The sequence below is a fragment of the Biomphalaria glabrata genome, chromosome 3 (assembly GCF_947242115.1).
Source record: "Biomphalaria glabrata chromosome 3, xgBioGlab47.1, whole genome shotgun sequence".
Lineage (NCBI taxonomy): Eukaryota > Metazoa > Mollusca > Gastropoda > Planorbidae > Biomphalaria > Biomphalaria glabrata.
This window is the reverse complement of record NC_074713.1, coordinates 53,333,001-53,348,693: the sequence shown is the minus strand read 5'-3', so window position 1 is coordinate 53,348,693 and position 15,693 is coordinate 53,333,001. Positions and strand designations below refer to the sequence as shown.

Sequence of the window (15,693 nt, the reverse complement as noted above, 5' to 3'; positions counted from 1 at the left end):
GCCAATGTCTGAGAGTGGACCATGTCTCGGGGTGGGCCATGCCAGAGAGCGGACCATGTCTCAGGGTGGGCCATGTTTGAGAGTGGACCATGTCTCAGGGTGGGCCAATGTCTGAGAGCGGACCATGTCTCAGGGTGGGCCATGCCAGAGAGCGGACCATGTCTCAGGGTGGGCCATGCCAGAGAGCGGACCATGTCTCGGGGTGGGCCATGTCTGAGAGTGGGCCATTTATCATGGTGGTCCATGTGTCACAGTGGGCCATGTCTCAAGAGAGTGACAGAGGCAGAGAGAACAAGAGAGAGAGAGAGAGAGACAGAGAAAGGCAGAAAAAGAGGGGGAGATGGGGGAGGCAGAGAGAACGCAAAAGAAGGAAAGAAAATGAGAGACTGAGAGAGAAAGGCAGAGAGAGAGAAGCAGAGAGAGGGACAAAGGCAGAGAGATGGAAAGGCAGAGATAGAGAGAGAAAGGTAGAAAAGGAGAGAGAGAAGCAGAGAGAGACAGAGAGAGAGAGAAGCAGAGAGAGAGAGAGGCAGAGATAGAGAGATTGAAAGAAGACAAATAATCAAAGTGACTGAGTGACTTGTCTAGCTTACAGACTTTCCTTCAGAAATAAAGATTTTTTTTTTAGGTCCTGACCCAAACCCCCTGCCAAGACGGCAAAGAGATAGCGAAGTGCAAGTTTCGAACCAGGGACCATCATAACGATAGCCCGGAACACATACCATACGACTAGGAAGCCAATATTATTGTCATTAAAAAAAAATATTTTAAAAAATAAATAAATAACAAAGACTTGTTTTTAAATCGCCATTCAACATTCATTCATTCACTCATTGTTCAAATGATGTTTGACCCTCAGTGTGTGATATTGAGAGAACGGCTTTGGAAAGACCAGCTGATATTAACTTAAATTTTCCCAATACGCCCTAGATCTTAGGGGAAAGTAGTCATAGGGCCCATTTTACGTCTGCTGCGAGTGTCTTGCAATGAATTGTGCAGACGTTCATTTCACATTCGTTGCTCTGTGCTTTTATTTCTATCCAATCGTCTCACTGCTCGTGCGACGGAAGTCGTTAATCCAGCTTTACGACATATAACATTGGCTTCGCGCATGCGCGACTTGCGTGTTGATCACGAAGGGACTATGGCGTCATTAAACGGAAGTTTGAATGCTGCTTACAGCATTGCTCTCCAGTTATGATTTTAAAATGTACTTTTATTTCTGCCGATTTTTTCTCCCACTTAAACTGGATCTACATCTAGACGGTAAGACAAAAATAAAAGTGCCCTGGTAATCTTTATATAATTGATTTTCATATTTTCGGTATTATATCAGCTTCCCACTCGTTTAATAAATAAGGAATGGTCTTTGCCAATTATTCGAAAACTTGAAAAAAAAAACAACTTTTTTTTTTATTTTATCTTATAAAATACAGACGTTACTTTAAAAAAAAGGAGAGGATTACGTCCTACGCGTCATGCATTTAGTCATGCATGTTAACTATTGTTAACCAATGACTTAAATTCTGCCAAGTCACTGGTTTTCCTAGCTGGCTAAGGCAACTCATTCCATGCTCTAATAGTACTAGGGAAGAAGGAGTATTTGTACAAATTTGTCCTAGCATATGGGATGAAGTGCGTGCCTTTATCTTTGTGTCTTTCAGAGTATTTCATTAAATTTTGTTTTTGTATTTGAAGATTATGGTTCAGTGTTTTATGTATAATTGCTACTTTACTTTTAAGTCTTCTATCCTGAAGGCTTTCTAAATTTAGTGATTTTACTAAAGGTGTTACTCTAGTCAAATGTGAATATTCGTTTGTTATGTATCTCACTGCTCTATTTTGTGTCTGTTCCAGTTTCTTAATGTTTTTGTTTTCTTTAGTTGGGGGGGGGGGGGGGGGTCCCAAACAGAGGATGCATATTCTATTATTGGCCTAACCAAGGTTAAATAACATTTTAGTTTTATGTTCTTATTTTATTTATAGAAACTTCTTTTAATAAATTTAATATTTAATACATTTTTAAATAAACCCTAATTCTTTGTCTGATTTTTTGTTTCGTCAATATCTTATAAGTTACAGGCGATGTTTTTAAATAAGAAAATAATTACGCAATATGCATAACGATGTTCTGATCGAGTCATGCATTTTGATTAGAATCGTAAACTCGGCTTTATCATTGGATTCAGGCAATCCGTTCCATACCCTTCGCAAGCCTGCATCCAACATAACAAGGCAAGCCCTAACCTGGAACCCCCAAGGAAAGAGGAAGAGGGGACGGCCCAGGAACACATGGCGCCGCGATCTGGAAACAGATGCCAAGCAGATGGGCAAGACGTGGGGACAGCTGGAGAGACTCGCCCAGAACCGAGACGCCTGGAGGAAGCTGGTTGGTGACCATGCCCCAGAAGGGACCACAGGCAGAGATGAGAAGATGAATCCGTAATGACACCAGGAAGAGAAAGCAGTTACCGTATGCTACTCTAATATATAAAGAAATGTGGCCTTGTCTTTATGTGTTTCTGTGAGTAATTTATTTGGTTGAGTTTTTGTGTTTGAAACGCTCTACCACACACACACAACTACAACGGTTAAAACCATCATCCAGCTAACACGAAACAATGAACGCACACAATCGTTACCGTAGACTTTCCGTATCGCTCGCTTGATATTCTTATCCCAGAAAGATCTTGACCTGCACGCTGGGAAGCGCCAACACAGAACTCCGACGACTGCTGCAAAGACGACCACAGTTATTCCTCCTGAAATAATCCCGGCGACTTCCGCTGCAGGCACTAAAATTAGAAAAAGGGAGAGAAGACAAAAGTTCAAAATAAGATTTTTAAAAATTCAATTTTCTGTTATACAATGAAATGAAGAACATTTTTTTTTATACTTTTTTGTGTGTAAAGAAAAAAATATAATTTATCAATAAAATAGATTTATCATCATCACTTGATAGATTTTGTGCCAGATTTAGAGAGAAACGGCATCTAAAAATGTCAGACAGCTAGATTCAAAAAAGGAAATAATACATTCTCATTAGCGGTGCATATTGTGAAACTACGTGCCTAGAATCTAACCTAAAATGTTATATTTTTTATCTTATTAAAATCTCGAAACAATTTGTCTATTTTCTATTATTCTTTTAATGGATACAAAAAATATGTTAATTAGGCAAACCATTAGTAGGTTATGGAGATTCCCGACACGTGGCTTGAAATTTCGAGGTGCCAGATTGCACAGTGTCACAGGCCAGACAGCACTGACTCACAGGCCATCAGACAAACACGAATCAGACATACACACACACAGCTCACACAGCTAAGGTTAAACAAAATTTGTATTACCTAAACTGTCCTTCTTTTAAAACCTTTTTTTAACCCATTACCTCCTAATAACTATTTTCTTTTTCATTATTTGTATACACACGCTATAGCATGCAGAGGCCGGGCTTAATAGGGTTAAAATATTTTATCCCAATCACAGTAAGCAAATATGTCAAACTTCTGTCCAGTCTATGAAATACAGAGTGTAAAGCAGCGGTTCTCAACCTTTTAAGCTCTGCGACCCCATTTTACAATCTTCCACTCTGCCGCGACCCCCCCCCCCACCACACACACACATACAGCAATAGAAGAGTAGACAATAACAATCCATATTTTCGATGGTCTTAGGCGACCCCTGGCAAATGGTCAATCGACCCCCAAAGGGGTCGCTAGCCACAGGTTGAGAACCCCTGGTGTAAGGTTAAAAGTATAAAGGTAGCAATCGGAGAGGTGAATCATGAATAGTTCATGAAGGTAAAAAAAATCAATGTATTCAAGACGAAAAAATAAGGGAGTGATTCATACATGAACTGAATGACTCGTGATCAATAAGTATATGTTGTCTAATACAAATCCACAACAACTAATCACGATCCGGAGCCAGCCATTCAAGAATCGCACAGTTATCTATTCAATTATTCACTGTATACATATAAAGAATTTGACGCAGCTGTAATGTAAATATATCGTCACACCCAACGCAGACAAAATATGTAATAAGCAAATGTCAATTCATAAGAAGAAATTATTAATAAGATTAATTATGATTTTTTGTTTTTAAATTCAGTTTAAACAAAGTTTTTGGGTTTTTTTTCAGTGAGTATCTGGCCACTTTTAAGATATGGCTGCAAATTGTGATTGGTTGCTTCTGCTTCATCTTCAGGCAGTTTGCCAATTAGTCCACACAATCTGCGTGAGCTTGTAGCCGTTGGGTTTTTAACCGTGTGGAGACGGTTATTTTGGTCATTATGGTCTGCTGGTTGTTAAGATATGTAGTCTACAACAGTTCATTCGATTCCAATGACTGTGTGTAGGCCTAGCGTTTGACTGTTAGTTTTAACAGGTCTAAATAGGGTCTAGTTTACAAGTTTGCTAATAAATTCTAATTCTTCATGGATTAAATGTATAGAATAGTGAAAAAAATGTTATGTTCCATTTTGTCACGGAAATTACACAAGAGACAAATACACACCCACGCGATTTACATGTTTCATATTGTTGTAACCCTGCCTTGCACCAGTGCTTGAGGTGCGGACTAGCGCACTAGTGAACGTAAACAGGAAGACACTAGGAGAGGGAGAATAACAGTGCATCAGGGATTGTGAAGAGTCTGAATGTTTGGAAACTAAGAAGCCAGCTTTTGGTGCTGCCTGAAGGTTGTAGAAGGGACCTGGAGCGAAGCGGGGAAGGCTGTCGTTGGTTCACATTCGGGTTGCTGTCTAAAGGACTGGTAAATTAGTAGAAAGACTCTGAGGAAGCTGAATGATGCTATGTGTTTGTCCTAGTGAATAAACACCTGTATTTATTTCCTGTTACACTGTGTTGAGTTGCATGCCTATTCGTTGAGTGCCTAACCTAGAGTTACAACAATTGGTATCAGAAGTGGGATTTAGGCAGCTCAACGAAAGGAAACAATGACAACGCTGAGGAAGCTAGATGAACTAAGCTGTAAACAGTTAAAAGAGGAGCTCCGAGCCAGGGAGCTGAGGATCTTCTGTGCCAAAGAAAAAATGAGAGAACGCCTTCGACAAGCCTTGCTGGACGAAGATGAAGATCCGGACTCGTATCTGTTCGAAGTACAACCAGATATCAGAGAGCTCATGAATACCGTGACAGATCAGATGAACTCGTTCCAGGTACAGCTTAAAGAGGTCAACGAGCAGATCTGTACCATGATTAAACAGATAGGTATCCGTACCACGCTGAACAAGACTGATGAAACGTTTGATACCGTGATGAGCAAGACCGACGATCAGATGGCTACCATGTCGACAGGTATAAACAATCCGTTACTCAACGGAGACGCCGTTGATGGTGGCGCTGTCTATGACTGTAATAGCGAGCCGTGCAAGCTTGGCTCCTACGACAAGAATCCTAACATTTCTTGTGAAAGCACTGAGCACAGATCTGATCATGCTATCGTGATTCCTGCCTACACTCAGACGTTGAACAATAACTGTGATGACGGGACCTCCTCAAAGGGAGAATTCGAGCACCGGAAGACCTGCCAACTAAGTATTTGTCCTGATACCAGTATCAGCAAGAGAAGCGCTGATGGTGGTACAGCAGATGGACACATACGACGTTGTAAACGTGCCCCACAGATATGTCTTTCAGACACGCTTGAATATTATTCCGTGTTTGACAACCTGGCCTCCTGGGGGCCCACGGCATATCGAGAAAGCCTGCTGGAGCAACGTGTAAGACAAATGGTCTTGATGACCTACGCTATGACATCCACTGCATCGCTTCTTGCCATGAGTCTGCCGTCGGTTGTAACTAAGAGAAAGGCCAGACAACGAAAACGACTTCCCCTTAACCAAAGGCGGATCAATTGGAGCAAAAGGAGAAAGCGGCACCTGCAGAGAGCAGTGTGGATGGCTTTGTGGGAAGCACGCTCCATTCAATCTGTGACTCCCACTGACCGACCTCCACCTGCACTGACCAACCGTGAACATGTTTCTTTTCGGGACGAAAAGACTAAGGTGGGGGCAGTGTTGTAACCCTGCCTTGCACCAGTGCTTGAGGTGCGGACTAGCGCACTAGTGAACGTAAACAGAAAGACACTAGGAGAGGGAGAATAACAGTGCATCAGGGATTGTGAAGAGTCTGAATGTTTGGAAACTAAGAAGCCAGCTTTTGGTGCTGCCTGAAGGTTGTAGAAGGGACCTGGAGCGAAGCGGGGAAGGCTGTCGTTGGTTCACATTCGGGTTGCTGTCTAAAGGACTGGTAAATTAGTAGAAAGACTCTGAGGAAGCTGAATGATGCTATGTGTTTGTCCTAGTGAATAAACACCTGTATTTATTTCCTGTTACACTGTGTTGAGTTGCATGCCTATTCGTTGAGTGCCTAACCTAGAGTTACAACAATATTGTTACGTCTCTCCTACTATCCAGACTCTCTGTTAACTGTACCAAACGACACAGCGAACTTAAAGAACCTCACAACTCAGGGCTCCAAAGTATCAGTCAGTTTAATTTCAAATACATCGCAATTGGCAACAACATTAACACTGTCTTTACAAAAACCTAGTCTCTGCTCCGCACTGACTTCACACACCGTGCTGGTTCTCGCCTCGTACTGGTCACATTGCGAGGTAACGTGAAGTGATTCTGACACGCTCACTTATATAGTGTCTCTACTGGCCTCGAACCTTCTTGACCACTCCAGTTGATCACTTTCGCCGTGACTTGCGTGCGTAATATTTACGACACTGGTCCTTTCCGAACTGTCGTGTACTGTCACTGGTCTCGGTTGACCGCTCGTCCTGCGCTGGACTGTGGCGATTTGGGTAGGCTAAAAACACACAGCACTACCCCCCCCCCCATCACTGTCACCACCAGGTTTACAACAATATGATGGAAACTTTAGGGTCAAGGAGGTTAGCGCTCCAAGTTTTCACTAAGGCTGCTTGGCGTTCGAGTTCCTTCACACTAGGTCCCTCAACAAACAAAGGCAAAATGAAGAGAAAAAAATGTAAAGTGTAAAGTTTGAAGTACTGAGATGGTGGCACGCTAGTCAATGTATATCTCCAACCCCAGGGCGTTATCTAGCATATACATGGCAATAACTCTCCTTTACACATTCTAGAAAAACAGATAGAGAGAGACATTAGAGTAAAAAAAAAATTTGACATCACTGTAAAAGCCTCTTCGAACATCACTTCAAATGGCTCTTCTCACATCACTGTGAATGGCCCTTATGACATCACAGTAAATGGCTCTTCTGACATCACAGTAAATAGCTCTTCTCACATCACTGTGAATGGCTCTTCTGACATCACAGTAAATGGCTCTTCTGACATCACAGTAAATGGCTCTTCTGACATCACAGTAAATGGCTCTTCTGACATCACAGTAAATGGCTCTTCTAACATCACTGTGAATGGCTCTTCTGACATCACAGTAAATGGCTCTTCTGACATCACGGTAAATGGCTCTTCTTACATCACAGTAAATGGCTCTTCTAATATCACTGTAAATGGCTCTTCTCACATCACTGTGAATGGCTCTTCTAACATCACTGTGAATGGCTCTTCTGACATCACAGTAAATGGCTCTTCTGACATCACGGTAAATGGCTCTTCTAACATCACTGTGAATGGCTCTTCTGACATCACAGTAAATGGCTCTTCTGACATCACGGTAAATGGCTCTTCTTACATCACAGTAAATGGCTCTTCTAATATCACTGTAAATGGCTCTTCTCACATCACTGTGAATGGCTCTTCTAACATCACTGTGAATGGCTCTTCTGACATCACAGTAAATGGCTCTTCTGACATCACGGTAAATGGCTCTTCTTACATCACAGTAAATGGCTCTTCTAATATCACTGTAAATGGCTCTTCTCACATCACTGTGAATGGCTCTTCTCACATCACTGTGAATGGCTATTTTGACATCACCTTAAAGACCTCTTCTTATTAACTTATATCACTGTAAAATCCTCTTCTAGCATAACTGTAAAAAGCTCTTTTGTCATCACTGTAAAAGGCTCTTCTATTATCCCTGTTAAGGCTTCCTAACATCACTGTAATAAGCACTTCTGACATCAATGTAAAAGTCTCTTCTCACATCACTGTAAATGGCTCTTCTAACATTGTTGTTAATGGCTCTTCTAACATCTCCGCAAAAGTCTCTTCTTACATCGCTGAAAATGTCTCTTTTTTTTTTTTTTACTGTATACAGTTCATGATGCATGTTAATAGACTAAGGACGGCTAGAGATGAATCAGAAGATGTTCAAACCAAAGCGCATGCTTCAAGACCAGGCAGCTTATTTGTCACTAGTTTTTCCGTAGCGTTTGAAGCTCCGGGTGTTGCCAGTTTGTAAATAATAGTCATGTATTCTTTTTGTTTTTTTTTAAGTTTACTTCCAAAGTTTATTGTGTTTTTGTTTTTTATTCATTGACATGTTGACCAAGTTTTCATTAAAATGCTTAATCGTTAGGTACTGGGACACTCGAAATTTCTAATACGAATAAAATACACCGTTAACAAGGCTCAGAAAGAAAACCCTGAAGCTATTTTCCCACCAAATCTAGAATTACATCACTGCGCCATCTTGGAACGTTGTCTCAGCCTGGAATTCTGCTCATGTTTTGAATATTTTATTTTAATACGTGACCACCCAAGACTAATACTCTTTCACTCTGTCTCTCACTCACTCTCTCTTTCTCTCCCATTGTCTCTCTCTCTCTCTCTCTCTCTCTCTGTCTCTCTCTCTCTTATCCCCGAAAAAGTTGTTTTTTTTAATATGTTCATTGCTTTGTTTCGTTTTTTTTTAAGTTGTTGTTTTTATCTTTTTAATTTCCGTTTAAAAAAAAACAACACACGTGACATTTCCCAACATTGAAACGAAAGAAAATAACAGGATGAACTTTTTGTTTTTTAGTTTGTTTGTTTCTTGTCTCTTGCCAGTCTTTGTTTTTGTTTTTTTTGTTTTGTTTTGTTTTGTTTCCTGTACTTTTTGAATGTGTAAAAAACTGGAAGAGCTCTTCAAGCGGAAGTGTGAGGGATGCCATTCTCAAAGAAAATGTCAGTTGAAAGTTGAAAATCGGTGAACCGTAAACACAAACAAATGTTTTTATCTTACGAATGATAAAAAAAAAAGAGGCGTGGGGAGGGGGAAGCATGGAAGGGGAGAGAGGATGACTGCCTGGTCGTGTGGTAAGCACTTTGGACTGTGATCACAATGTTACGCTGTTCAAACCCTGTCCATTCTGTGTCGTCCTTTAAGAAGTTTGTAATGGGATGTTAGCATGTTTATTTCTGAGGGAACATGGGAAACTCCTAAAACAAACAACACCAAAACGCGGGGCCCCTTGGGATCTTCCTTTTCTTCTAGCCAGCCTTTTGCTGCTGAGCTGTCAGCTCTTTTGCAGACTGTGCCAAAGAATAATAGTGTGCTGCTCACTTCAGTTGTTCAGCACTGCCGTCCAGGGTATTGGTTATGTTGGGCTGTAGTGGAAGTAGGGTCTGCCTAAGGTGGATTAGGGAGGGGCATTCTAAGAGGATGTGGTTTACAGTTTCATAAGGGTGGGCGCAGTGTCTACAAAGGGGTAGGTGAGTGGGATTTACTTTGTTAAGATGATAATTTAACAGAGGTCTGTGTCCTGTTCTCAGTTGGAAGATTGTAGATTGCTCTTTGCGGGGGAGGAATGCTGTCCAGTTTGTTTGGATCCAGGATATGACGATTCCACAGGGCATACCCAGGGCACAGTCCACTTTAAGCTTTCTACTGCAAAATAGCTGCACTTGCAGAGCTCTGTGGATGGTGGAGAATGGACCATTGGCCAACCCTACCTTGTCCCATGAATATTCCAGCTACAGCTACAGCTTAGACCCAGATGTTCTTTTACCCCAGTATTGGAGCAAATTGCCAAGACCGAAAACTTTCTTAAAATGCGGGGATTATCTATATAAAAAAAAAACCCATAGGAAACACCCAAGCCTACACTAAATGCCCTTAGGTATGGGAAAACTAAGCAGCCGCCTTGGGCCTCCGATTTGTGGGGGCCTCGTACAGGACTTAAAACAATTGTTTAGAGAAGAAAAAGCGAGGCTTGTGCCCAATGTAATGGTCGGAGTATACGAGGATGTAAATAAATTGCGTCATTTTATTTTTTTCGCAGTTAATTAATGTATTTTTCTATTTCATTTGGGTCCACCAAATTCACTTCGCCTAGGGCCTACGGATATCTAATGCCGGCCCTGGCAGGGCCCACCTGGGACGCGAGAGCTAGGGCTGCAGCCTCATTCGTTATCTCAAAGTTGCATAATCATTTCCGTCACGTTCGATGCAGATTGTGACTGTTTCGCATGGTAAGATTTCAATACTTGTCGTTCGGTAATATCTCTAAACAAAGAAATAATCTTGGTCAATGAAATTAGCATATCCTTGGGCAAGAACTATTCATTATCTTTAGTTTAAAAAAACAAATGACACAAACAAAAAATCTCCCAAAGAATGATAAAGTTGATTGACTAAATTTAGTAACAGAAAGCCCACTCAAGCCCACTCGAGCCCACGATAGTCCGGCACTGTTTTCTTATGACACGCGTCAGTGTTTCTTTTTTTTTTTTTTCGTTCAAATAATGTTTTGTTTGGTTGCTGCAAGAGTTAATGTTCTTGGAGATAAGCTGAAGGGAATTGTTTCCCCTGAAGTGAAGTTGAAGTGAGTTGCTGTTATAACCCAGATAGTTGTGTTTTCTTGTTTTCTTCCAATAGCTGCATTGATGTCTGGGTTGAGCTGATTTCGCCCAAACTGGGTTTCGGTTGGGTTTCTGGGTTGTAACAATTATTTTTAAAAGGCTTCAAATAAAAAAAAAAAAAACATAACACAAAAGTATGTAAGTTTTTCATTTATGGAGGTTTAGTGTGAGTCTGTAACTAAGTTACGTTTTGTTGTAACTGGTGTAAAAGTTATAAGAAAATTGTGTGCACTATTTATCACTGTAGAACAGCGGTTCTCAACCTTTTAAGCTCGGTGACCCCTTTTTACATTCCCCCCACTCTGCCGCGACCCCACTCCCCAAACACACACATACAGCAATAGAAGAGTAGACAATAACAATCCATATTTTCGATGGTCTTAGGCGACCCCTGGCAAATCGTCAATCGACCCCCAAGAGGGTCGCGACCCACAGGTTGAGAACCCCTGCTGTAGAATCAAAATTTCGAGCTCTTTTAAGATGCAAAGTCATTCTCATTTTTAGTTTCAATATAGCGTCCTTGGCATTGTAACAAGTAACCAGGTAGAGGGTATCCGAAGTGTCCATGGCACTCAGTACACCGAGTTTCTGTCAAACCTAGCATGTGAAGTCTGGACTTGGCGGCCTGTGCGTAACGTCACAAAACTAGACAAATCGGACAGAAAGGCGAATACCAGCACAGTGCTGTGGAGCGCTCTAGAGCAGGACAAGACACACAGAAAGTCTCTGGTCATCCACTGCACCTAAACTCGTCCCCGGACGTCTTGACCAAATCTTGCTTCCGGAAAAGGACGGGCTTTAGGGCGAGAGAGTAAGGTCGACGTGTTGCGCGAATCCTCCTCACTTTAATCCAAATTCCAGCGCAAGTCACTAGTCATCCCCCCCCCCCTAGTAGGAGTAGATATATATTTTCTAATGTCTTCCATTCATTCACATTCTTCCTATATATACTTACTATCGCCCCCGCATTTCTGCATATTCTTTTCCTTTATTATCTATGTTGTTTATTTGGGCGGGGGGTTAGTCATTAAAAAGCTGGGTCATAAAAAAAAAATAGAACACTAAACAAAGAAAGTACTGTGCTTAAAATTAATCGCAAAAAAATTTTGAAGAAAAGAATAATCTTGTTAATCACTTGCACAGCCTGGCGATTGTTGCCATATTTTCTTTTTGTTATCTAAAAACATGAAACAAATTCACAATGCCAAAAGTTCAGATCTCGCTTATATACTGCACTGCTAACAGAATGTACCCTGTTACTGCAGAACAGATTTACTTACAAAAAATAATAAAACCTTTGAAAAACATGAATGTTTTGAAGTGTTTAAACCTGATTTGTGAACACAAGGACGAGGGAAATGGTGTGGGCGGTGTGTGTGTGCGTGTTTGTGATAGAGAGAATAATAGAACGATAAAGCGACTGGTCGATAAAGCGGACCAGTGTAGCGATATATAGACAAGAACAAAATTAAGAATATACAGTTTATACGGTTGTACATAAAGCGAACCAGTGGAGCGATATATAGACAAGAACAAAATTAAGAATATACAGTTTATACGGTTGTACATAAAGCGAACCAGTGGAGCGATATATAGACAAGAACAAAATTAAGAATATACAGTTTATACGGTTGTACATAAAGCGAACCAGTGGAGCGATATATAGACAAGAACAAAATTAAGAATATACAGTTTATACGGTTGTACATAAAGCGAACCAGTGGAGCGATATATAGACAAGAACAAAATTAAGAATATACAGTTTATACGGTTGTACATAAAGCGAACCAGTGGAGCGATATATAGACAAGAACAAAATTAAGAATATACAGTTTATACGGTTGTACATAAAGCGAACCAGTGGAGCGATATATAGACAAGAACAAAATTAAGAATATACAGTTTATACGGTTGTACATAAAGCGAACCAGTGGAGCGATATATAGACAAGAACAAAATTAAGAATATACAGTTTATACGGTTGTACATAAAGCGAACCAGTGGAGCGATATATAGACAAGAACAAAATTAAGAATATACAGTTTATACGGTTGTACATAAAGCGAACCAGTGGAGCGATATATAGACAAGAACAAAATTAAGAATATACAGTTTATACGGTTGTACATAAAGCGAACCAGTGGAGCGATATATAGACAAGAACAAAATTAAGAATATACAGTTTATACGGTTGTACATAAAGCGAACCAGTGGAGCGATATATAGACAAGAACAAAATTAAGAATATACAGTTTATACGGTTGTACATAAAGCGAACCAGTGGAGCGATATATAGACAAGAACAAAATTAAGAATATACAGTTTATACGGTTGTACATAAAGCGAACCAGTGGAGCGATATATAGACAAGAACAAAATTAAGAATATACAGTTTATACGGTTGTACATAAAGCGAACCAGTGGAGCGATATATAGACAAGAACAAAATTAAGAATATACAGTTTATACGGTTGTACATAAAGCGAACCAGTGGAGCGATATATAGACAAGAACAAAATTAAGAATATACAGTTTATACGGTTGTACATAAAGCGAACCAGTGGAGCGATATATAGACAAGAACAAAATTAAGAATATACAGTTTATACGGTTGTACATAAAGCGAACCAGTGGAGCGATATATATAGACAAGAACAAAATTAAGAATATACAGTTTATACGGTTGTACATAAAGCGAACCAGTGGAGCGATATATAGACAAGAACAAAATTAAGAATATACAGTTTATACGGTTGTACATAAAGCGAACCAGTGGAGCGATATATAGACAAGAACAAAATTAAGAATATACAGTTTATATGGTTGTACATCTCTGTCCAGATTTCCAAGGGGGAAGAATGTACAACTTTTTGTTGTTGTAGGTTAGGTTCATTAAAACTGGTTAGATTCACTAAAAACTTTGTTAGACTCACTAAAACTTGTTACACTCACTAAAATCTTATTACACTCACTAAAACTTGTTACACTCACTAAAACTTAATACACTCACTAAAACTTGTTACACTCACTAAAATCTTATTACACTCACTAAAACGTGTTAGACTCACTAAAACTGGTTACACTCACTAAAATCTTATTACACTCACTAAAACTGGTTACACTCACTAAAATCTTATTACACTCACTAAAATCTTATTACACTCACTAAAACTGGTTACACTCACTAAAATCTTATTACACTCACTAAAATCTTGTTACACTCACTAAAACTGGTTACACTCACTAAAATCTTATTACACTCACTAAAACTGGTTACACTCACTAAAATCTTATTACACTCACTAAAACTGGTTACACTCACTAAAATCTTATTACACTCACTAAAACGTGTTAGACTCACTAAAACTGGTTACACTCACTAAAACTGGTTACACTCACTAAAACGTGTTAGACTCACTAAAACTGGTTACACTCACTAAAACTGGTTACACTCACTAAAATCTTATTGCACTCACTAAAACGTGTTAGACTCACTAAAACTGGCTAGGCTCAATAAAACTGGTTAGGCTCACTAAAATTTTATAGAATCACTAAAACCGGTTAGACTCACTAAAAACCGGTTAGGCTCACTAAAAACTGGTTAGGCTCACTAAACTTGTTAGACTCACTAAAACTGGTTAGGCTCACTAATTTTTTTAGGTTCACTAAAACCGGTTAGACTCACTAAAACTGGTTAGGCTCACTAAAAGTTTATAGAATCACTACAAGTTTATAGAATCACTAAAACCGGTTAGACTCACTAAAATTTTATAGAATCACTAAAACCGGTTAGACTCACTAAAACTGGTTAGGCTCACTAAAATTTTATAGAATCACTAAAACCGGTTAGACTCACTAAAACCGGCTAGGCTCACCAAAACTGGTTGGAATTAATAAAATGGGTTGAACTTTCGGAGAGATAAAAGTGTGAAAGCGTTTGACTTTCGAACCAAAGAGTCAAGAGTTCGAATCGATGAAGACTTGGAGTTTGAACTTGGAGATTTTTCGAGGCGGCCGGTTAGGCTGGCCATCCAAAACCCTTGTTAACCGTACGCCTTAGAAGCAGTTGACCTTTCCATCGCCTGCCTCCATAGGTCGCAAGGTCTGAAAGGGGTATCATTTATCTCCCTCCACCACCTCGCCATTCCTTCTATAAATAGCCATTTGTTTATTCGTCTGCCATAGTTTTGTTCTCTCTGCTTCCGGTCCTGCTCAGGTGTCAATCTTAGGGCTATTATGTGACATCCTTTATAGATTCTGCTGTCGTCTGTCTATAACATGCCCGACAAATATTGATTTGTATTTCTTTTTAGTTAACATGCATAAGAGAGGAGAGAGAGAGCGAGAGAGAGAGAGAGAAAAGAGACATAGTGAAGGAGAGAGAATGACTGGGAGAAAGAGACAGAGAAAGAAAGATAGAGACAGATAGAAAGAGATAGGTGAGAGCAGAAAAAGAGAGTTGAAATAAAGAAAGATAAAGAGAGAGTCTAAGAATGAGAGAGGGCGAGAGAAAAAAAGAGAGAATAAAAAAAGAGAGAGAGAGAGCAACGGAGAGAAAAAGTAAAGAGAAAGACTGACAGTCAAACAAACAAAGTGATAGAAACAAGGAGAAAGTTTGTATGTGTGTGTTTGAGGGAACAACTTAGGCAGAATCAGAGAGAGAGAGATAGATAGAGAGGGAGAGAGAGATTGAGAGTAATTTATTTAAAAAAAAGAGATAAAAGACACCCTCAGAGATCGAGAGCTTAAATGAAACTGTTAGAGACAGACAAATAGAAGCAAAGAAAGAGTTACACAGAGAGAGAAAGAGAGAGAGAGAGACGGTGGTGAAAAGTGAAAGAGGAGTAGCATGCAATGCCATAAATCGAATTATAAATATTTCTTTATTGGGTTCGGGCACGCGACTCCTATTCTTCTGTTCCAATGTAC

General features: G+C 39.9%; 1 protein-coding gene across 1 annotated transcript in view; it reads right to left on the bottom strand.

The window, feature by feature from the left end:
- The window catches only part of LOC106059661 (uncharacterized), a 176,830-nt gene that overhangs the window by 132,075 nt on the left and 29,062 nt on the right, over positions 1 to 15,693 (bottom strand). The window contains exon 2 of the mRNA XM_056022660.1: positions 2,643 to 2,795. Coding sequence (XP_055878635.1) covers positions 2,643 to 2,795 — 153 coding nt within the window. The remainder of the gene's footprint in view (positions 1 to 2,642; positions 2,796 to 15,693) is intronic.